At 44.1% G+C, this 23549-nt stretch overlaps 2 protein-coding genes across 16 annotated transcripts in view; one reads left to right on the forward strand and one right to left on the reverse strand.

Moving 5' to 3' along the window:
- Window positions 1–23549, forward strand: part of MCF2L2 (MCF.2 cell line derived transforming sequence-like 2) — a 261068-nt gene that overhangs the window by 151601 nt on the left and 85918 nt on the right. The gene's annotated exons all lie outside the window — the stretch shown is intronic.
- Window positions 1075–21664, reverse strand: B3GNT5 (UDP-GlcNAc:betaGal beta-1,3-N-acetylglucosaminyltransferase 5). Of its 2 annotated transcripts, none has more exons than XM_066347792.1 (3): window positions 21545–21664; window positions 17452–17551; window positions 1075–5171 (listed from the first exon to the last, which is right to left on the reverse strand). In XM_066347792.1, exon 3 carries the CDS (start codon window positions 4874–4876, stop codon window positions 3731–3733), a length of 1146 nt encoding a protein of 381 aa, XP_066203889.1. In that variant the 5' UTR covers window positions 4877–5171; window positions 17452–17551; window positions 21545–21664; the 3' UTR covers window positions 1075–3730. The 2 variants fall into 2 exon arrangements, with proteins under 2 accessions (XP_066203889.1, XP_066203888.1); XM_066347791.1 differs by lacking the exon at window positions 21545–21664 and adding an exon at window positions 20511–20921.

Consider the following 23549-nt stretch of genomic DNA (forward strand, 5'->3'; position numbering starts at 1 on the left):
TTGAATCACTCCATAAACTATCCTAAGAAGTGAGCAGCAATCAGGTAAAAAGTAGATGAGAACATATGAGGTATAAATATATGGAAGCACCAAATGACCCAACAGGAACCTGAGAACATTGCTGACATTAGAGTAGGACTAGGCCCTGGCAGTTGACTCAGTGGTAGAGCGTTGGCCTGGCGTGTAGATGTCCCAGGTTCAATTCCCAGTCTGGGCACACAGAAGTGCCCATCTGCTTCTCCCTCCCTCCCTGTCTTGCTTCTCTTTCTCTCTTCCCTTCCAGCAGTCATGGCTTGATTGGAGCAAGTTGGCCCTGGGCACTGAGGATGGCTCCATGGCCTTGCCTCAGGTGCTAAGAGCTCAGTTGCTGAGTAAGGGAGCATCACTCCCTAGTGGGCTTGCCAGGTGGACCCCAGTGGGCATGCATGCAGGAATCTATCTCTGCCTCCCCTCCTCTCTCTGAATTAACCCTTTGAGTAGTACGAACGTTCATGTATGTCCTCCTGACCATCCAGAGTATCATCGATTTATTTTAAAAATGTGTAAGGTAACATTAAAAAAAGGCAAATGTATGTTCGTCTTGTTTTCATAAATTGGTTGTCAAACAAATATGATTTTAAGTTAACAAAACTATAATTGGAACTAATTTCATTTTTTGATAAGAACCTCACTCCCGAGGGTCAGCGAGCATGACAAAAACTCACTACTCAAAGGGTTAAAAAAAAGGAAAAAGTAGGGCTAAAGCTGAATGTACTTTCAGACAGCTCATGATATCAAATAAAAGGAAAATATGACCTTTTCAAATGGTGTCTTAAGGCACTATGGCTGCAGGTTATTTTATCCCTTCCAAAAGAATGTTAGAAGAAAACCTCACTTAGTCCAACATAAGTCATTTAACACACACAAGAGGCATTCTAGGTGGCTCCGTGGTGCGGAGGACACACCTTCCTGGGCACAACAGCAAGTCAGTAGGATTAGGGTTGTGTCCTACAGGCCTCTGCCGTTATACAGAACAAGCCAAGTACATATTAACAAGTGGTGTTCACACAGCAGTTTAAAAACCTTTGTGAAAATACGCCTTTGCTGACAATTTTTAAATTGTTTATTGTAAATCACAGATTTATGTATTTTTTTAAAAACCACTAATTATTTTGACAAATAGGCAAAATTCAAATAATATAAATATTTAACATTTTGGTATAAAATTAATAATGTGGAAAAAAAAAAGATGCAAACCAACCAAGAGGTAAAAAGTTTTTAGCAATAACACTGTGTACAACCATCTTCTACTCAAGTGACCATCCAGCTGATAGTTTATTTTCCCTTTCTTTATGATTTTTAAGACAGCCCTGCATTGGAGCACCGAAGTTCAATCTTCCTTTTTAAAAGGTTGGAGTCCTTTTTCGGTATTTACAAATATTCTTCTCAATACTTTCAAGTCTGATTGAAGGAAGCATCTAGCAATTTCCTTATTAAAAAAGGAAGTGCCTTCATGTTTTCTTTATATTTACAGCATTCTATTCTAAGCAAAAATAAAGAGATGAACACAGTTGAGCTCTTTTACAAATAAATAATTGTTTCACAAAAGTATTGCTGTAAACAAGATCATTTCAATGGCCCGAAAGACAGTGACATTTTCAACCAATGAAGAATTTAAACAGTTACAAGTATAGATAACACAAGGTATGCATGGCCAAGAGGCAGATGGTTATTAAAGAATGAACTAATAAAAATTACTTAAAATCTGCTTTGTCAAACTGTGCTTTTATTCCCTACAATTTTTTTAATTGTTCAGAAAAATTTAAACTCTAATGATCTAAAAACCCTGAACCTATTCTGAAAGTAACTACAAACTACAATGGTTGACACTGTAGTTCGGACATTAGCTAAAACTTCTAAATTATCTGAGCAATCAATGTAAACAAGCCTCAAATTTTAAAATAGAAAAAAATGAACAAAAAAAATTTCTGTAAACATACCAGAAAAATACTACATGTGCCATCGTCTAGTTGTGTTTACTGAGAACTCTTTTTTTAGTTGTTTTCCATGTTTCAAACATCATCTAATTAAATGGGAGACCTTTTAGTTTTCCCTAACAAGTACCTCGACAGATAAAGGTTCTGTAATCAGTACAACTGCTTTTGCCGAGATTGCTATTTTGGCTTTCATCTACCCCCCCTAATAACAGACATCACCGAGTTCTTTCTGTACTGAGGGGAGGTTGTTTGCATCATGGCCATATTTCTACCCTGCTTTGTAAAATAAATGAAACTTACTTTATTAGATCTCAACCACATCTCTCTGATTATAAGGAACACAAAGCTTTCTAAGTGCTTTAAACCTCATTCTGGCAAGTTTTCTATCTTTCATTTTGATTTCAAGTTTGAAGTATTTAACAGTTAAAGATATCTCTGATAGTTATTTTGATGAAAGAAGATGGTAGGTTTTTTTTAAAGGTACTATAGCTTTGATGTGATGCTTAATACTCTCAATTTTAAAATCTGAACTTGGATCAAAATACTGTGGTTTATGAGGCTTTGCTGGGTAAGGGTGGGCTAATTTTAGTAATCGTTACAATAATTTAGACACTAAGAATTTTATAAGTTATGGAGAAAAGTCTTTTAATGTTCTATCTTTCCTCTTGAAGTCTTCTCCATTATTAAATTCCTCTATGCATACATATTACATTCAAATAACTACCTTAAAAACAGACTGATATTGAGTATTTAAAAACCAGTTGAAAAGTTCATTGAATTAAAATCAGCTTACTTGAATTGATAATGATTTCTCTCTACAGGACCCCATAGGTAACAAGCTGCCCATGTTGTGTGTCACTTTCTAATGATCAAAAAGAAAAAAAACATATAAAGTACCAGTTAGGGCAGAGCTAATGACTTCTCCAATTTTACATTAAACTGTGAAAAAAAAAAGATATAAATATGTTTTAAATGGCTCCAACACTAACTAGGTAAAACAGCTACATGGATGTGACAATAAGTGATTTGGCTATTTATAAAGAAATTGTGTATAGTTTAAGTCCTCACTTAACACTGCCGATAATCTGTTGGAACTTCAGCAGAACAATGTATAATGAAATAATTTTACAGGCTAATTGACATAAATAAGGGTTAAGTTCTTAAAGCATCTTATCAACATTATAACAGAATGACTCTTAACAAGACCAGGTTATTTGAGGACCTGCTGTCCGTTTTCCTAAGTCTCCTCTGAAGAACAGGAGATTTCCTTGTACCAGATTCATGTCCTTTCTCCTCAGCCCGCCCTCCCCTACCCCCACCATTTCCATCAAGTGCTATTTAATAAAAAATTAACTTGTATACCTAGTTTAATATATTCCTTTTTTTTGAAATGCTGTACTCTACATTTACCTGGTATTTTCCAAAAGCAGTTGTTCTAACACCAGTGTTCTTTACTAACTTCTTAATCTGCAAACTGTACGTGGCATTGAGAACTCGAATTTACTTTTAGTTTTGTTTTCATCAACCTTTTCTAAATATAAATTCCTTGAAATGGAGTTAGACAATGAAGTAGGTGAGTTATACTGAATAGCTTCTAGAATCAAAGAAACATCCTGAGAGACTGGGCTTTCAAAATATTTCTTTTTCTTTTTCTTCTCATAGTCTTATTTCACTTAGGGTACAGACAAACGTTTAAAGGTTTTTCATCCAGGTTTGGCTCAGTGACAGTGACAACAAACAACATTCAAGTACTATTAGGCAAAGGCAGCCCTACAAGGGTACGTGTCCACATAGTTCAGTTTGCAAAGGAGAGCTATTTTAATTATCCTGCAGTATATCTGGCCAAGAAAACCTTCTGAAACTGTTTTTACTTTAGGGTCTGTGGCATCCTCCCAGAGGTTCTGAAGATCTTGTACATGTCCATGAGATGTCATCATTTTATTGTAGATGCAGGGATGATAAGGAGTTTTACCTTCCCCAGAGAAAAACACGTGGTATTGTGGTACTATCCCCATCTTATTGGCACAGAGGCCCATGAACACATCATCTATGTAAAGACTAGAGTTAAGTGTCTGTGAGGCCGCATAGACCTTGGCAGCTACGTCATTAGAGATCACGTAGGCAGCTCCAGCAGTATAGTCGGGGTAAGCTGGCCACTGGTACATTTCATAGGAGACATAGTATTTGCTGTGTTTGTTTCTAACAGGAGGGGCACCACGATGCACACGGCCAATCCAAAAGTCTTGAACGCCAATTTGTTCTAAACTTTGGAGGTATTCAATAAGATTTGGCATATGAATAAATATGTCATCATCAGCAGTCATAAGGAATTTGGCATGTGGACAAAAGGTATTTGCCCAACTGAACTGCATAAGTAATTTAAGAGTCAGATTATAGAAAGAATCGGCAAAGTCTTGCTGAATTATATCATTGTACACCTTGTCTTCCTGGACCAGTTTCCTTTGCAGTTCTTCTCTTGTCTGTGGATTAGAAGGTGCTCCTACGGCAAACAGAGTTTTGATGTTGGCATTAAGTTGAGACTGAGCATATTTCTCATTGCCCCAGGTTTTCCTGATTGTAGAACGTCGATTGTAGTTTTCAGGAGCAGTCTTCACAAAGAGTAGCAGGAGGACAGACTGTGCCTGACACTTGTCCTCATGGTTGATCAAGTACGGGTAGTGAGCAGCCCCGCCCTGCCCGTGCTTCAGGGATAGGCTCTCGTTTACAAAGTCGTAGCTGTTGATGAGGTATCTGTAAGAGTAGGACTTCATATGACTCACAATGTGATCGTCAAACGGTTCCCAAAAAATCATGAGGCTCAGTATAAAACAAGTGGCAAATAACTGGGCAACCTGCCATTTTTTCACTCTTCTGCCACTAACAAACCTTCTGATGTCCATTTTTACTTAGGGTCAGTGTTAAACGGGCATTTGCTTCTTCCAGACCATAGAACTTCGTATTCTTTAAAACAGATGTCCATCTTAAGATCGGTTGGGGATTAAAAATGTAAAAGGAGATTCTTATTTCACAAAATATTTTCTTTTAATACCATTTTTACCGAGATTGCAAATAAATGGCAGACAGTGCAGAACGAGGACACCGGCAGGTCCGCAGCCCCAGCCGGCATCCCTCAGCAGGCTCAGGGACGGCTCTGCTCAGGTGCCCCCTGCGTCCCTTCGGGAGGGTCCGTGTAACCTGTTAGAGTTAGGGAGACAACAGGGAATGGGGTAGTGGGTTACAAAAAGAAATAAACTTCTCTTAATTCCTTGCAAAATAAATATAACTGGTCTGACCTAGACAAAAGGTAATGAGGCAGCTGGCACTTAGAGAGGCATACAGCTGTTTGTTTATTTGTTTATTTATTTATATTAATTTGAGAGAGGAAAAAACAGAAAGAGAGAGAAAGAGAAATATCTGTCATTCCAGTTATTTTATTTTTTTACAGATAGAGAGTCAGAGAGAGGGACAGAGACAGGAACGGAGAGATGAGGAGCATCGATCATTAGTTTTGCGTTCTGTGTTGCAACACCTTAGCTGTTCATTGATTGCTTTCTCATATGTACCTTGACCGTGGGCCTTCAGCAGACCAAGTAACCCCTTGCTCGAGCCAGCGACCTTGGGCTCAAGCCAGTGAGCTTTTGCTCCAACCAGATGAGCCTGCGCTCAAGTTGGAGACCTCAGGGTCTCGAACCTGGGTCTTCCGCATCCCAGTCTGACGCTGTATCCACTGCGCCACCGCCTGGTTAGACCATTCCAGTTATTGTTGCATTTACTGGTTGTCTCTTGTATGTGCCCTGACTGGGGATCGAACCTGCAACCTTGGTGTAATGGGACGACACTCCAACCAACAGAGCTACCCAGCCAGGGCCAGCTATTTGCTTTTTTTAGGGGAGTAGAAGAAAGGGAAAGAAGCACTCTCTACTGTCTGCCCATTTAGAATACAAAGACCCTTTTCTCTCCTCAGCTTTAAAAAAAAAAGTCCTCAAAAATAGCTGTCATCTTATATAAAATTCAGCTCCCTCAAATGGATATTACCCATAATTACATTGATTTGAAATAGAGGTAGGATGGAAGTAGCTATGCAATTGAAGCAAAATAGATGAATGATGAAACGAAAATTCATAATAAAGATCCAATAAAACTTTCCCAGGCGAGACAGGAATTTGAGTACGATTGTCCTTTTCCTTTCCCTTTCCTTTCCTTCCTTTCTTTTCCTTCTTCCTTCCTTTCTTCCCACCTTATCCATCCTCCCTCCCTCTCTCCTTCCTTCCTTCCTTCCATTGATTTTAGTGACAGAGGGAGGAAGAAAGAGAGGGACAGGAACCTTGATCTATCTGTTTCTGTGTGACCTGACCAGGGATCAAACCAGCAACCTCTGCGCTTTGGTACAACACTCTAGCCAACCAAGCTATCCAGCAGGACAGAGTAAGATTTTTTTTTTTTTAATTATGAAATAATTTTCCCAATTTTTAATTAATTTATTTTATTTTTTTATTTTTTTCAGAGACAGAGAGTGAGTCAGAGAGAGGGTTAGACAGGGACAGGCAGACATGAACGGAGAGAGATGAGAAGCATCATTAGTTTTTCATTGCATGTTGCAACACCTTAGCTGTTCATTGATTGCTTTCTCATATGTGCCTTGACCGCGGCCTTCAGCAGACCGGGTAACCCCTTGCTGGAGCTAGCGACCTTGGGTTCAAGCTGGTGGGCTTTTGCTCAAACCAGATGAGCCCGTGCTCAAGCTGGTGACCACGGGGTCTCGAACCTGGGTCCTCTGCATCCCAGTCCAACACTCTATCCACTGTGCCACCGCCTGGTCAGGCAAGATTTTTTTTTAAGACTTTATTTATTCATTTTAGAGAGAAAAGAAGGAGGAGAAAGAGAGAGAGAGAGAGAGAAGAGGGGAGGAGCAGGAAGCGTCAACTCCCATATATGCCTTGACCAGGTAATCCCAGGGTTTTGAACCAGCGACCTCAGCATTCCAGGTCGACGCTTTATCCACTGCGCCACCACAGGTCAGGCCAGGCAAGATTTTTTTAATCAAGGTTCATAATCAAGGGTCTGACCAGGCAGTGGTATAGTGAATAGAGCGTCGGACTGGGACGCAGAGACCCAGGTTCAAAACAGCAAGGTTGCCAGCTTGAGACAGGCTCATCTGGTTTGAGCAAGGCTCACCAGCTTGAGCAAGGGGTCACGCAGTCTGCTGGAGCCCCCAGGTCAAGGCATATATGAGAAAGCAGTCAATGGCAAACTAAGGTGCCACAACAAAGAATTGATGCTTCTTATCTCTCTCCCTTCTGGTCTGTCTGTCCCTATCTGTCCCTCTGTCTGTCTCTCTCTGTCACCACCCCCCCAAAAAAAGGTTCCTAATCAAGGATTTGAAATATGCTTCTAAAAAGTAGTCTAAACTCTCTAGCCAAAATGACTTTGTGAGCCCCCAAATCTATAGTCATGTTGTTTCTGTACTGTTTCCATTTTTCTCCTTGTTTGTGTCTGCCTGTACCCCATACATCCATGTCAGAAATCTAAGTCTTCCTTTCCCTCCATTCCATACCCAGTTATTTAATCCGGTGAACTTCTTCTTCTAAATCTCTCTTCGCCCCTTCATGTCATCATGATCTCCCCCAGACCAGGGCAGCAGACCCCACCCTCAAGTTCTCCCTCCTTTCCTGATGGGAAACCAGGTGCACACAAGGGAGCGCCCTGCAGTACCCTCCTGCCCTTGGCTGTGGGGCTTCCGTCAGACTTCAAGCCTGTTACATCCAAATATTTCCCATCCCCCAAGATTACTCCATGTTAGGGTGACAGCTGCAAAGGCCAGACATACAGAAAGTCCAACGAGGACCAGAGAGCAGAGCCAAGCCCCACTGAGACTTTGTCCAGGGTAATCAGTACTGGGAAGGAACGTCTTATCCCCCGAGCACAGATTTGTTTTTTTAATTGATTTGAGAGAGAGAGAGAGAGAAATGCTGATTTGTAGTTCTATACTTCTCACAAAAATTGGGGGATATTTCAAAATGAATATGAAGCAATAAAATATCCCCTAATTTTTGTGAGCAGTGTAGTTATTTATGCATTCATTGGTTAATTCCTATGTGTTCTGACTGGGGGATCAAACCTGCATTCTTGGCATATCAGGATGATGCTCTGACCAACTGAGCTACCTGGCTAGGGCCCCCTAGGGCAGTGGTCCCCAATCCCCGGCTATGGACCGGTATCGGTCCGCAGAGAAAGAATAAATAACATGAAACCTTGTCAGAATAACAAATTTAAATACAGCCTAAATAATGAGGACATGCTCGTTCCTCCTTTAACTTAGCCCAATAAATATCTTAAGTTCGACAATTATATTTAAAAATACCACAGTTTTTATGCCGGTCGCATAATTTTATTTTGTGCATTTATCCATCCCACCCTAAAGGCTGGTCCGTGAAAATATTTTCTGACATTAAACCAGTCCGTGGCCCAAAAAGGTTGGGGACCACTGCCTTATTATGGCATAGATTTTAAGACAGCTAGCACCAGTTAGAAAGATACAATACAGTATTAAAAAAGAAATGAAAGCACAGAACAGAGACTGGCAGAGTGGACTGAACATAGTACAGTAATCCCCAAAAACACTTTTTATTATGCTTTACCACTAAAAAGGTAAGAAGTGCTACTATAAAAGAAAGATCAATCATTAGCTATTTCTACTTTGGTTTGGCTGGTCTTGGACCAAATGCTTTACCTAGGGTGAGAAAGAGAACAGAAAACATCAGTTTCTGAGACTGGCATCTGCCTAAACTTTGCAAAGTCACATTTCATGGGTGGGGGCATAGGGAGACCTCCTTTCAGTCATAACAATGCTCCCTTAGATAACAGCCCACCTCTGAAGGCTAAAATCCTCTTCACTTCGGCATCTTCCACCAGACATGCTGAAGGAACTGGAGGCTTAACCAAAGTAACAGCAAATTCTTAACAGATTTGTTTCTTTTTAAGTGAGAGAAACAGAGACAGACAGAAAGGGAGAGAGAGCCTGACCTGTGGTGGCGCAGTGGATAAAGCGTCAACCTGGAAACACTGAGGTTGCTGGTTCAAAACCCTGGGCTTGCCTGGTCAAGGCACATATGGGAGTTGATGCTTCCTGCTCCTCCCCCCTTCCCTCTTTCTCTCTCCCCTCTCTATAATGAATAAATAAAGTCTTTAAAAAAAAAAAAAAGAAAAGAAAGGGAGAGAGAGATGAGAAGCATCAACTCATAGTTGCATCACAGATTTTCTTTTTTTTTTTTTTTTTTTTTCATTTTTCTGAAGCTGGAAACAGGGAGAGACAGTCAGACAGGCTCCCGCATGCGCCCGACCGGGATCCACCCGGCACGCCCACCAGGGGCGATGCTCTGCCCACCAGGGGGCGATGCTCTGCCCATCCTGGGCGTCGCCATGTTGCGACCAGAGCCACTCCAGCGCCTGAGGCAGAGGCCACAGAGCCATCCCCAGCGCCCGGGGGGGGGGGGGGGGGGGGGCCATCTTTGCTCCAATGGAGCCTCGGCTGCGGGAGGGGAAGAGAGAGACAGAGAGGAAAGCGCAGCGGAGGGGTGGAGAAGCAAATGGGCGCTTCTCCTGTGTGCCCTGGCCGGGAATCGAACCTGGGTCCTCCGCACGCTAGGCCGGCATCACAGATTTTTAAAACAGCATGTGTTTAAGAATTCTGAGAAAATTCTCAGTTGAAACTAACCTGCAGTTTCAATTCCAGCAGAACGGGGGTGGGAGTGTTGGGGTGTTGGGGGGGTTGACAGAGTAGCCTTTGCAACCACAGGCAAAACTAGTGTCCCATTTTTGGTACCAGCCAGGTACTCAGTTAATTATAGAGCGTTGTCCCGAAATGCCAAGGTTGTGGGTTGGATCCCTGGTCAGGGCACATATGAGAGTCAACCAATGAATGCATAAATAAGTGGACGAACAAATACATGTTTTTCTTGCTCTCTCTCTCGTAAAAAAAAAAAAAAAAAACTAAAACAAAAAAAAACACGAAGCTTCTGAGCAGCAGTGCTCAGTATGTTCCAATACCAGCGGGCTTGGCACCCACTCACAGTTGTTTACAAGTCAGACCTCCTTGCTAGACAATCAGCCCACAAGCCTAACTCCTCAGCTTCCACATGAACACTGACTCACAGAGCTCCTGGTATCGCTTCAATGAGTGGGGTCTGTTACTCATCCAGTTGGTGTGTGGCTGCTGTGAACATTACTACTATAACCCAGCACGCAGCCCATCATATTTATTTTATCCCCCCATATCCATCACATATTTTAATTATTTTTATTTATTCATTCATTTTAGAGGAGAGAGAGAGAGAGAGAGAGAGTGAGAGAGAGAGAAGGGGGGAGGAGCAGGAAGCTTCAACTCCCATATATGCCTTGACCAGGCAAACCTAGGGTTTTGAACCGGCGACCTCAGCGTTTCAGGTCAACGCTTTATCCACTGCGCCACCACAGGTCTCCATCACATATTTATTTGCCTTATTTTCCTATATTTCTTCCACTGTTCCCAGCTGACTGCAAAGAGTAAGAAACAGTTTTCTGAAAAATAACAGAGGACTGTCACTAAGCCAACAACCCACGCCACGTATTTAGGTTCAGTACACCATGTAGAGTTCTAAACAAGATATCTTCACCTGCAGCTTGAATTGTTTAGCCACCCTTTACATCAATCAGAACTAAACTCTAGGGACAGTGCTGATCAAAGGAGGGGAAGCACCCAGTTTCTCTGCTATAACAAAAGAACACCTGAATGCCTCCACATTGAACATAGGAGCTAGGCGGCCTCTCCCAACCAGAAGCAAAAGCACCTCTGGATTTAAATTCATTAACTACAACTAAACAAGGTTGCCCCAACTCTGGCTTTGCTAACGAGTCCACACACATGCAATCAACACCCACTCTTCTGATTTGCAGTCTTACAGCTTCTCCAAAGCACATCTTCTGGTTTCCCTGGTCCAGGGGCAGGGGAGGGGACTGGGACCAGCCCACAGACCTGCCAGACTCAGAGAAGGAAAATGCTGGGCCCTGCAGAACAAGGCAATCCCAGCAATACTCACAAAGCAAAGCTCAGCACGTCTGACAGAATGCTGTGGGTGCAGCTTCCTTTGTGTGCCCGAGCCAGGGCGGTGACCAGTCAACAGGCTGGAATCTCCAGGGCTACCCCCATTTGGGGCCAGATTTATTGTGTAACCTCGGGCAACCCTCACTGCACTCTGAGGTGGTGACTTCATCTGCAAATTGGAGGTGCATATCGGGGTATTGTTAATGAGGGGATATAGAAATGGCATGGCTCAGAGCCTGCTGAAAATAGGAAACAGGAAAGACTGTAGGGGAGAGCAGGACAAAGAACTGCTTAAGGGAAAATATGCAAATATTTGGAAAATAACTTGGGTTTGCTTCTGCTGGGACTGAGAAGGAACAGCTATCCTTAATATTGTCTTCCCTGAAAGATAAAAGTAGTCAGGGCCCTGGCCGGTTGGCTCAGTGTTAGAGCATCGGCCTGGTGTGCAGGAGTCCCGGATTCAATTCCCAGTCAGGGCACACAGGAGAGGCGCCCATCTGCTTCTCCACCCCTCCCCTTCTCCTTCCTCTCTGTCTCTCTCTTCCCCTCCCGCAGCCAAAGTTCCATTGGAGCAAAGTTGGCCAGGGCGCTGAGGATGGCTCCATGGCCTCTGCCTCAGGTGCTAGAATGGCTCTGGTCACAACAGAGCAATGCCCCAGATGGGCAGAGCATCGCCCTCCTGGTGGGCATGCTGGGTGGATCCTGGTCGGGCGCATGCGGGAGTCTGTCTGACTGTGTCCCTGTTTCCAGCTTCAGAAAAATACAAAAAAAAAAAAAAAAGTAGTCAGAAGAAGTAGGAATATCAGAAAAGAAGGTGCAGAGCCCACCCCAAATACTTCAGTCTGGGAGCTGTGCCCCTCAGTTACTCAACAATATTTCTTCCAAAGGGAGCTCTTTAAATTTTTCTGAAAAACAAAACGGGTTAGTGCACAGAGACTCCCCGTTTTCCTTAGAGACCCCGGGTGTTTGTCCACTTACTTCACCCACACCGTCAACTCATTTCTTGGTTGAGGCTATTTCTGTGACCCTAAATTATCATCAAACCTGCTATAAATCTTGAAGTTCTAGTCAAGATGGTAATGCCTGCTTTTTAAGTTCAAGTTGAACAACCTCAGTGTCCACCGTTTCAATGGGTCCTACAAGAACCTGAGCAGGCACTGTGGAAATAGTTGCGCCAGGCTTGGTGGGAGTCATGAAGTGATATCTTATAGTCTCCCGTCTGAAAGCAGCTACTGTCCGCTTGAGACAAGACTCATGTGCCCACATGAAAGCAGTTCCCATGGGCGACGACACGGCACAGAAGGTGCAGACCGCGTGTCAGCGCCGATTTGGGCAGTACCGGCTCCAGGCACAATGCGTGTCCCTAGGAGCAGAGACCAGCGGCCGCTGGACCAGGAGGGCCTGAGCATGAGCAGGATCTGGGTGGCTGCAGGAAGACAGGCAAGCTCTTTCAGGCAAGAAAGGCAAGAATGGCAGTGTGGGCAGTATGTGAGGACCAGGCCCGTGTTTGAAAGCAGGGCGGTTGGGGCCGCTATGGAGAACCTTGAACATAAGACAGAGGAGCCAGGGAGAGCTGCCGGGACAGCAGGAAGTCACAGAAGGTTGTGTTTTTGTTTTTAATGATAACTCCCTTGTCAGCATGAACTAAGCTTTATGCAAAGGGGACTGCTGCAGGGTGGGTGTAGGGTGGGTGGAGATCAGGACACAGTTCCTTCAGGGCCTCGTGTAGACGCAGGATGAGGTGAGGGCCTGGTCGGGATGAGGTGAGGGCAGTGGGGAGGGAAGGAAGGGATAAGAAAGACCCTCTAAGAAAAACAAGAGCCCAGCAGTGCCTGATGAGTGATCTGAGATGGGGGTTAAGGAGGGGGGGGGGATCTAGTTTCAAGCATGGCTGACGGAGGAGGGAAAACTGGTTCCCGGAGTTCGAGTGAGGGGGACATGTCTGGTTTAGACTTGGGCCGAGTGGGAGATGCTGGAGACACAGCAGGTAGAGAAAGAAGCCCAGCAGGTAATCATGGAGGACCGAAGATGGGTGGGCTCTCTGAGCAGAAAGAAAACACGTGGAAGTTTAAGGAACTTTATTTTATGAGGTATAATGTATCCACCACCGTGTTCACACTTCTTTCCTGCTACACACAGGACAGTTTATCAACAAGAAAGTCCTTTATGTAGTTGCACTTGGAACTTCGTTTCTTCTAATTCTAAATTCTAGTACACATACTCACTCTTCAACCACAAGCTCTGTATATGTTTCTAGACTCCTCCGCCCACCCCTGCCTGCCCCCTACCCTGTCACCGCACCCGACCTTTCTTCCTACCCCCTCTCTGACTCAGGGGAGGAGTCATCGGGCACCTTTGCCCTCCTCTCCTCGGCTCCTGTCCTTCCCTCCCAGCAGCCCCTGCCTCAGTCTCCCCGTCTTCTCTGCTCCCACAGCTCCCGCCAGGCTGCTGAGGAACGAGTGACCCGTGGGGCAGGCAGCACACTGCGCCCGGCAGCATCTTGCTGTGGGCAGGGCACTGCATGCTGTGACTGTCCCTCATTTGTCCTGGACCTTCTCCCTCCCCAGTCTCTCCACCAGCCCTGCTGTCTTCCCCTCCTGAGACCTGTCCTCCCACCCTTAGCTGATGCATCTACCTCCTGCCTCACAGAGAAAGGAGAGGACATCACAGGTCAGCTTCTCACCCCCTGTGGGTCACAAATTTCCAGGCTTGCCAACCCTCTCCATTTCCTAAGGCACATTGCAGGTCAGGACGGACACACTGCAGGTCAGGGCCAGGACACACTGCAGGTCAGGGTCAGCACTGGGGAGCGGCAAGTAGGGCACTCATTTGGGACACAGCGTTGAAAAGTGATAAAAGTAAGAATATAAACTAATGATACTCTTCTAATAAGTCACAATTAAAAAAAGAAAAAAGCCTCAGTACTTTATAGCTTTTACATTTAAACTTTTTTTTTTTTTTAAGAGACAGAGAGTCAGAGAGAGGGATAGACAGGGACAGACAGACAGGAACGGAGAGATGAGAAGCATCAATCATTAGTTTTTTGTTGTGCACTGTGACACCTTAGTTGTTCATTGATTGCTTTCTCATACGTGCCTTGACCATGGGCCTTCAGCAGACCGAGTAACCCCTTGCTCGAGCCAGTGACCTTGGGTCCAAGCTGGTGAGCTTTTGCTCAAACTAGATGAGCCTGTGCTCAAGCTGGCGACCTCGGGGTTTCGAACCTGGGTCTTCTGCATCCCAGTCTGACGCTCTATCCACTGCACCAGCACCTGGTCAGGCACATTTAAACTTTTATGACAAAATCTCACGTGCTAAACAATTTTTGTTTTGTGTCCAGGTATAATACAAAAGAAAGCAAGCATTTTCTGTCTATTCTTTATCTTACATTTTGTTCTACATTCCAAAAATTTTTACCTGACTTATCTGATTATCTAGTCTCTGTTAAACATAGCTAGGACCAATCCTCAGAGGCCAAACTGCCATGTTAAAAGAAATTAGGAATAAAAAGCCCTGAATTTACTGGAAAGGCTATAATTTGATTTTCATAGATTTTTCTTAGTAAATAGTTATAGTAATTGGTGCTGAGAAATACAACTAGTTACTGTTTAGTACTGTTTGCCTATTTTATTTGCTCAAGAAGGAAGAAAGTCACCTGAAATTTAATTTATTAATTAATTTATTCATTTTTTAGAGAGGAGAGAGAGTGACAGAGAGAGGGGGAGAAGAGCAGGAAGCATCAACTCCCATATGTGCCTTGACCAGGCAAGTGCAGGGTTTTGAACTGGCGACGCTTTATCTACTGCACCACCACAGGTCAGGCGCAACCTGACATTTAAATTCACAACTCACATATAATCTGTTTTATTTTATTCTTTAATCAAATTGAGGTTTTAGATATAAGGCCTATAAAAAAGAAACAGTCCTACCCAACAGCTGCCTTTAGGTATTTCTGTGACTGTGACTAGCTGAAGTTTTTGCTCTAGTCATGAGCCAAAAGTAGAAGTCATTTGGAGCTGTTATCCCTACACAAAGAATACATTTAAAGAGTTAGTTTTTGATTCAGTGTTTGTTAGTCTAAAGGCTTTAAATCCCAACATAACAGGCATGGATGTGAGACAGAGGAAAAACTGGGTCTAACCAACATATGAATCCAGTAATAAGCATTTCACCCATATAAACCAAGTTTATGTTTCATTATAAGTTAACAAAGGTGTAGATTTCTGTTTGCAGGTTATGGGAAAAATACAGACAGGGAAATAGCAAATGAACAAACAAATATAGACAGGCCCTGAGTAAAGACAGGTGCTAAGGAAACTAGTACACAGGATGAGAGAGTATGTATTATGATTCAGGAGTTATATGAAAAGCCATTAAAAATTTCCAGGAATGAGTTTGAGTGTATAGAATTTTAAACAAACAAAAAGCTACACTATAAAGTAAGCCTTTTAAAGGTCAAACAGTTGCTTTCCTAAGCTTGGCTCTTTGTATTCATTCTTGAGCACAGTTGTTTGGTTTGACAGGGCCGCTTGCTATTTTAAATACAATTCTTGTCAGTGTTGGTCCTGCCTACCTAAGAAATTAACGGCTCCGTTTGCCCACTCTAGCAACAGTCACTAACACGGGTGTGTTTACTGTGCAGCGGGCACCTGCAGATGCTTCACATCTGTATTAACTTCACATCTCACAACAAACTATCAGGGAGAAATAACCTCCCCAATTTGCAGAAGAAACAGAAGTACCGAGACTGGGGCTCACCACTTAACCTCCATAAATTCCAGCTGAGGCCCAGGTCCCGGCCCTGAGCTCCTCCCCTGCCCTTCCTGGAGCTCCCGTCTGGGGTGAGGGCAGGGGAGCAGGTGGGACAGGGCCGAGAGAAGCACCCAAGAAAGCAAAGAATTTCCTTCATTGTCTGAAGTTTGGAGTCACTTAGGCTTTACTATCTACCACCTGCATTTTGTCAGAGCTGGTTCTCATTTTCTTTGTGATACATCCTTTTCCCAACCCTCCACCTCAATTTTCCCTCCTTCCTTTTCTTGATCCCAGTAGCACTAGACAATGGGCAAAACTGACCTCGTGAACCTGTGTCCTTTGGATGCATAAAATTTTTCCTCCACAACCTGACCAGGTGGTGGCGCAGTGGATAGAGCATTGGACTGGGATGCAGAGGACCCAGGTTCGAGTCCCCAAGGTCACCAGCTTGAGCATGGGCTCATCTGGTTTGAGCAAAAGCTCACCAGCTTGGACCCAAGGTTGCTGGCTCGAGCAAGGGGTTACTCGGTCTGCTGAAGGCCCACAGTCAAGGCACATATGAGAAAGCAATCAATGAACAACTAAGGGGTCGCAATGCGCAACGAAAAACTAATGATTGATGCTTCTCATCTCTCCGTTCCTGTCTGTCCATCGTCTATCCCTCTCTCTGATTCTCTCTCTCTTTCTCTGTTTAAAAAAAAAAAATCCTTCCTCCACAAAGACAACAGGGGATTTGAGGGAGGAGAGCCAATGTAGCAAAGGGGATTAAAAAAAAAAATGTAAGAGGAGGGAAGGAAAGGAGAGAAAAAGTGTAGGACTCAAGGGACATGCTTTAGGCAAGTATTCAATGAACAGGTATTGGATGAAATGAAAGAAAAAGGAATCATACAGAGCCGAGGTCCAATTATAATAAACTTATCTTTAAACATGATATGAAAAATAGTGCTTTAGAAATAGGTTGACAAGCTAACTCATTATAAAACTGTTATATAAGCTATACATACAAGCCTGTTGTCTAATGGCAATTCATAGGCTCTGTTCTGGACATTATATTTGGAAACAACATTTGCTTGAGGGTTTACAGAGTACAGAAAGTAAATCATGGCATAAAATGTGATGTATATATAGTACATTTCTGTCTCAGCTAATCAACATTTAATATAATAAGTTAGTCTGACAAGGCGGTGGCGCAGTGGATAGAGCATTGGACTGGGATGCGGAGGACCCAGGTTTGAGACCCCCAGGGCACCAGCTTGAGCGAGGGCTCATCTGGTTTGAGCAAAAGCTCACTGGCTTGGACCCAAGGTCGCTGGCTCTAGCAAGGGGTTACTTGGTCTACTGAAGGCCCGCGGTCAAGGCAAGTATGAGAAAGCAATCAATGAACAACTAAGGTGTCCCAATGAAAACACTAGTGATTGATGCTTCTCATCTCTCTCTGTTCCTGTCTGTCTGTCTCTATCTATCCCTCTCTCTGACTCTGTAAAAAAAAAAAAAAAAAAAAAATATATATATATATATATATATATATAAAGTTAACTAACATTTATTAAGCACCTACCCTACTCCAGGCATTATGCTGGGCAGCCCTGAAAGTAGGTAAGGCCTGCATTTAATTAATTCAACAAATAATAATTTCTCACATACCGTGTAGTAGGCCCCAAGTGGGAATCAAGGCTTCAGTGATGTTTCCGGTGTAGATCCTTCACCAGAGGAAGTAAAGATCCTGGTGCAACTTGGAATCGAGCTGGTGGAGGCCAGAGAGTGAAACAACCACATTTTAGAGTCTAAACAAAGGTAGATTTAAATTCTGGTGCTTCCATTTTTACTGGTCACATGAGCTTGATTGGTCTCTAAACTACACAGCACATACCACATCGTGTTTTTTGAGGATCATTTGAGATAATTTATTGACAAAGTATGGTTCAGATCAGGTGTTCAGTACTCACTTTCTCTAGAAATTGTGTGTGTGTGTTTACCATAATGGTAGCAAATGGCTGACAGTCTTCAGGGATTATTTTTCTTGCAAAATGATAAGATATACTCTTAATATTTTTCTGAAAAAAAAAAGACTCATTAGATATGAGTTGTTTGTCTTTTTAAAAAAATACTGATCTGATAGCTAAGGGCCACTTAATACATCCCTAACACATATTACTACTAATTGACTGAACATGGTCTTCCATTGTCCTTGACAGGAAAAAACAGTATGGTTCTCACAAGCACTTAAGAATATATTTCAATAATGATGACACAACCAAAGGTTATAAGGCCTTGTAAATTATGGAGGAAACCTGAGTTCACTCAACCTTTTAATTTACCGGTACTTTGTCTAGAGAACTTGTCAAAAGAATTGGAAGGAATAAATGACAAAAATATGAAATCGTAGGTGGATCTAAAGCTGTGTAATAGTATTTTGAACTTGGAAGCTTATTACCTGAAGAGTTGGTAGAACATTCCTTTCTGTAGAAGAAGGGCTTTTAGTGTTAAAGCTTTCACTACATAAGATAATCTTAAAAATTATAGAGCAAAGTCAGTCTCTGAATTTCCAGCATTAAAATGTAAAAAATCACTTTTGTTTATTTAAAATTTGATAGTCTCACTAGATCAACTTTCTTACCTTTAAACATGAAGATTCTTATACCTCCTGATAGTCTAAATATATACTATTCTAGCTAAATCGTTGCTAGCAGTTTCTCTGTCAAATGACAGAGCTCTTGTAGTAATATGTGTGCTTCAATTTCTGGAACATAGATACAATGTATGCATCTCCTCCCAAGATTATTCTAACAATGGCCTGGCATGGCATCCCCATATATAGAGCATTGATCCTGGTTGAAAACCCTGTGGTCTCCAATTGGAGTGCAGGATCATCGACATGATTCCCAAAGTCGCTGGCTTGAGCCCCCACCCCCACCCCCACCGCCGTCAAGACACATACGAGACGCAATCAGTGAACAATTAAAGTGAAAGCAACTATGACTTGATGCTTCTCATCTTTCTTTCATTTCCTGTCTTTCTATATCTCTTCTAAAAAATTGTTCTAACAGTGGAATAAAATTCCCCTCAAAAAAGATGTGACATCAAATGCAAAGCTTATATCTATTCAATTGAGCATATACAAAGTTCCAAAAAGATAGGATATATTGTTACTTTGGAAAGATTATTTTCTTCTGAATTTTTCCCAGTTTCTTTTTACCCCCACCACATTCTGTTGTTACATGAATTCGAGTGCAGCTGGTCCTCAGAAAGACTCTACGTTTACAATTTGAAAGTCACCAAGTGCAATGATTTTAGCCAAAGTGACCCATTTTAAAAGATGACCCATTTATCAGTCAAAACCCATGAGTTACGATTCAAGCTATTCTATATTTGAGAATTAGAAACTTTTCTTTTCTTTATGCTCTCATCATTTGAATGTCTTTTATAAAAGGGAAAGTTGATCTCCATTTTAGTGAACTATAGAGTGACTTTTTTTTAATTTGCTATAGCCTACACTTTATTTTGAAAATTCTTCACCTTTTGAGGGTTGGGGGCTGGACAAAGCACTTATGTGCAATATCATTTATGCCTCCTAATTACCCCTCATTTATCAGTTCCTCGGGGCTTCAGCTTGAACTTTCCCTGTCACTACACTCATCCCCACCTTAAGGTGTCATCAGGGTAAGATCTCCCGGAGGACCTGGATGGGTTATATTATTGAGCGCTCAATAATATACTCAATAAATACTCTTAGGGAGTGTCTGTGAGACAGGGGACAGGGGAAAGGGAGGGAGAGAGAAGGTACATTTTAAGTATATAAAGAAAATATTTCAGGTATTGAATGTATCTTGCTTTAAAGTAGAAGAGTTGACCCAAAAAAGCAGACCCGCCTCCCCTGTACCAAGATACAAAATCTAAGTTTCTTCTGAGAAAGTTAAAAGCTCAGCTGCTGATCACCAGTCCCCCTTACAGAAAGTTCAGATGGGATTTTTTTCACCGCCACTCTTGAATATAACCAGCTTCCTTCATCCTTTTCTGGGTCAGTTTCAGCTTCTCACATCCTTCTCCCTTCCTCCAGAGGGACCAGGCAAACTTTCCCAAAATAAAGGCACAGAGGAACAATCCAATTCTAACGGCTGTACTTTCATCAGAGAATTACCCTAAATATGAGCGACAAGCCACCACTAGTCATTGTGTAGTTTCGCCATAGATGTCCTTTAACGTGACTCATAACCTTTGAAAACCAACACTGGAAAAGAAAATATATAAGGTGTGTGATCCGAACTGGATGAAAAGTTGCTACTTTCACCTATCCGGTAAGCAACTGACTGTGTTACTTTGGGATGCAAAATAAAATTATACAGTAAAAAAAAAGTGTTATGAGACCTTTCCGCTAAGAAGAGATCTCCTTTCCCAGTTCCCCCTGCCTGTCCACTTCTTAGTCTCCATTTCCCCAGCCAGTAACTCGCTGAAAGTTTCCCCATTCTGGTGGCTCCTAATTTCCACCACGACGCCGGCTTTCTATCCGAATTCACCCCTGCAGCCTAGGGGCAGCAGCCAAGTCCGGGGCCCTCCCGCCGGAAACGGAGGCCTCGGGGCTCCCGCGCTCGGGCGGGTCCCGGCACCGCGGCGCAGCAGCCGCCTCGCCGGAGCTCCTTCACGAGGGGGAACCAGCCACACCCCGGGAGACAACCCCCTGCGGAGCTCCGGGGCCCCCGGCCTACCTGCTGCACCTGGGTGGCGGCTCGACCCGGGGCTGGGTTATCCGCGCCCGCCCCGGGTTAGGAGCGAACAAAGGCGCTCCGGGAGGAAGCGCTCCCTCCTTCCCCGCCGCGCGCTCGGGGCCGCCCGCAGCCGGGCCCGCGGCGGGCAGGGCCGCCCGGCTCCCTGACGCCGAGCGCGCTCCCCGGCTCCAGCGCGCGTTCCGACCCGAAGTCCGGAGCCCTCCTGGCGGACGAGCGTGTCCCGGCCTCCTCGCGACGCTCTTCCTCTCTCGGCTCTAGGAGACCGCGCCCGGGCCAGAGCGCGCAGAGGCTCCGGGTCTCCTTTCCATAGTCCCGAGCTCTCCGGCGGGGAGGCGCGGGGAGGCGCGGCGGGCGGCCGGCCGGGCAGGGGCGGGGCGGGGCGCGGGCTGGGCGGCCCCGAGCCTGACTGCCGGCCGGGAGCCCGTCCCCGGTCCCCGGCACAAAGAACAGCCCGTCAGGGGTGTGGAAATTTTACTCTGCAGGAGCGCGAGAACTTCCCCTATTAGTGACCAGGGAAGGATCACTACCCTCCCCCGCGGGGGGCGGGCCGCGGCCCTGCAGGTTCGGTCGGCTGTAGAGCAATTTTTTTTGTCTTACGACCGATCACATACTAATTACATATGAAACAACTGGTCTCAATACATTCCATTAGGAGGTTAATTTGTTAGGCTGATCACCCGCTCGTTCAGAACAAGCGACAGCTCCTCATCTGTGGGACAGAAGTTTGGACTGAGTACAGTTCCCTCGTTTTATTTTTGTTTAGAGCAGGAGTTGTTGAGGGCAGGCTGCTCTCGGTAAAAGGAGCTCTTACCACCTCGTCTGCCGCGAGCTCCTGGGGCCTAAGGAAGGAAGGAAGGAAACTGATTTACAGCAAACTAAAGCCTCACTCCGGCGGTTAGCTTTTTAAATGCACGGCGGCGGTCGCGGGTGGAAGTGGAGGGTGACCCCGCCCCCTCGTGATTTTTACCTTCAAGCCCAGTTGAATTTCAAAGAGAACTTAAAGCAAAACTCACCAAGTCCGAGGCCAGATCCTTAAACTCCCAAATCGGAGGTCGGCTCTCCCGACATCGGAGCGAAAGTCATTGGTCTCAGAAACAACATGCCGCTCTTTATCCTGGGCGAGGACCGGGCAGCCAGCGCTAGAGGGACGGACTCGCTCGCTTCCCTCGCGGTGCGCGGACTGGAGCCGCAACTCCGAGCGCACCCCACCCGGGGCTCCCGCGGAGGGCGGGGGCGCGGCGGGGAGCCTCTCCCACCGCGCTGCCCGCGCGAGTTCCTTGCACCTCTTGGTGTCATTGCCAAAGCCCAGCCAGGCCTTCCCCTCTGCCGCCAACCCGGCGTGCTGGTGATGAGGGGTCCCACCTAATCCACTTACGTGTGCAGGACAACTCCAGGAAGTGCCTCCCGCGTTTCTTTAGTTGATTGAGATCAACTGTGATGATTGAGATCACTCGGATGATCAGCTGTGACGATGTCCGCCTCAATGTCCTCTTCAAGCTGTTTTCCCTCCTCAAAGTACTTAATGCACATCACTAGACAAAAGCAGGAGAATGTCAATTTCTGCTGAAGGAAAAGGTAACTAAATCCTTTATGGGTTTCATTTATTCCTGAAATGTCCTCGTCTTACAGAGAAAACATTATCATCTAACAGCGGTAAAAAGAGAGAGAGAGAGAAAGGAAGGAAGGAAGGAAGGAAAACCAGAGGTAATATTATGAACAATTTTGCAATTGTGCATATTTCAGAACATAAAAAAACAAGGTTAAGATCCATATACTTAAGTAAAGTAAAAAGCTTTGGGTTTCTTATTATAAAAGGAATAAGACGGGACTAAAAGGAGATTACTGAATCAGTTTGAAATTGTGATTACAATATTGTGCTTGTTATTTCAAACTAGATTTTCGGAATGTTTTGTAACTGCTCTCTGTAAGCCCTTTAGCATATTTTGAACAATGCAATACTTTTCATATGTTTCCTATTGGGAGAATGACTCAGCACACTATTATCCACTCAGAGACTATAGTGCCATATACATGTAAGACCACAGACAGAAGTATTTATATAATGTGATTTGTAAGGGGTTTACTGATAGTGACCCATAAGTAGGTTGATTCATTATTAGTATAGTGCAAATCACCTCCCTTCTTCACATATGCAAAAATAAACTCCTGACAGAAAACCCACATACACCCACCCCAACTATCATATGTGTGTGTTGTATTTATGTGCAAAGATTCTATTACCATTATATTCCTTTCAGGTCATTTGGAAGTAGGCCCACAAAAGTCCTTGTGTCAGTACAACAGTATTTCACATGCACAAACATATAGACTGTACCCACAAGAAATACAAAGTGACCAGAACATTGATATACACATGAAAATCACATAGTCACATTATCCTATATGGAGATAGACACGCCAGACAAATAAATGGTTTCAAATGTAAGTCAGGAGATTGGTTAGAGAATGTGGATGGGTGGCTTTTGTTGGGAGGAGGGGAAAGGGTGTGGAGGAGAGATAAGGACGAACAGGGTGGCTCAGAGTGCCTGCCCTGGTGCCCAAATGTACACACCGCACAGGGAAGGGGGCAGGGGTCTGGGAGGCTACTTCGTTCATCTGGGAGGATTTCTTAGAGAAGGTTGGCTCCCATCCTACCGCGGAGGGAGAGAAAGAGAACGACAGTCTTGATGGTATAGATAGAACAAAGCACTCAGTTTCTCTTATTGGGAGGAAGTGCATGAAAAATGTGAAGTTAATTGGAAATAAGATTAGATAATAGTGGTGATGCTGACTTGACCATCTCAGAGAAGGAAGACAGTGTTGCCTTGCCCTCTGTCTACAGTAGCTGCTTGTAGATAAAACCCACTATGATTAGATTTATAAATGACTTTTAATCTCCCCTTTGGGAATTTGCTTTGCAGAGCACTAGAGCAGTGGTCCCCAACCATTTTTGGGCCACGGACTGGTTTAATGTCAGAAAATATTTTCATGGACAGGCCTTTAGGGTGAGACGGATAA

This window comes from Saccopteryx leptura, chromosome 8 (assembly GCF_036850995.1).
Source record: "Saccopteryx leptura isolate mSacLep1 chromosome 8, mSacLep1_pri_phased_curated, whole genome shotgun sequence".
Lineage (NCBI taxonomy): Eukaryota > Metazoa > Chordata > Mammalia > Chiroptera > Emballonuridae > Saccopteryx > Saccopteryx leptura.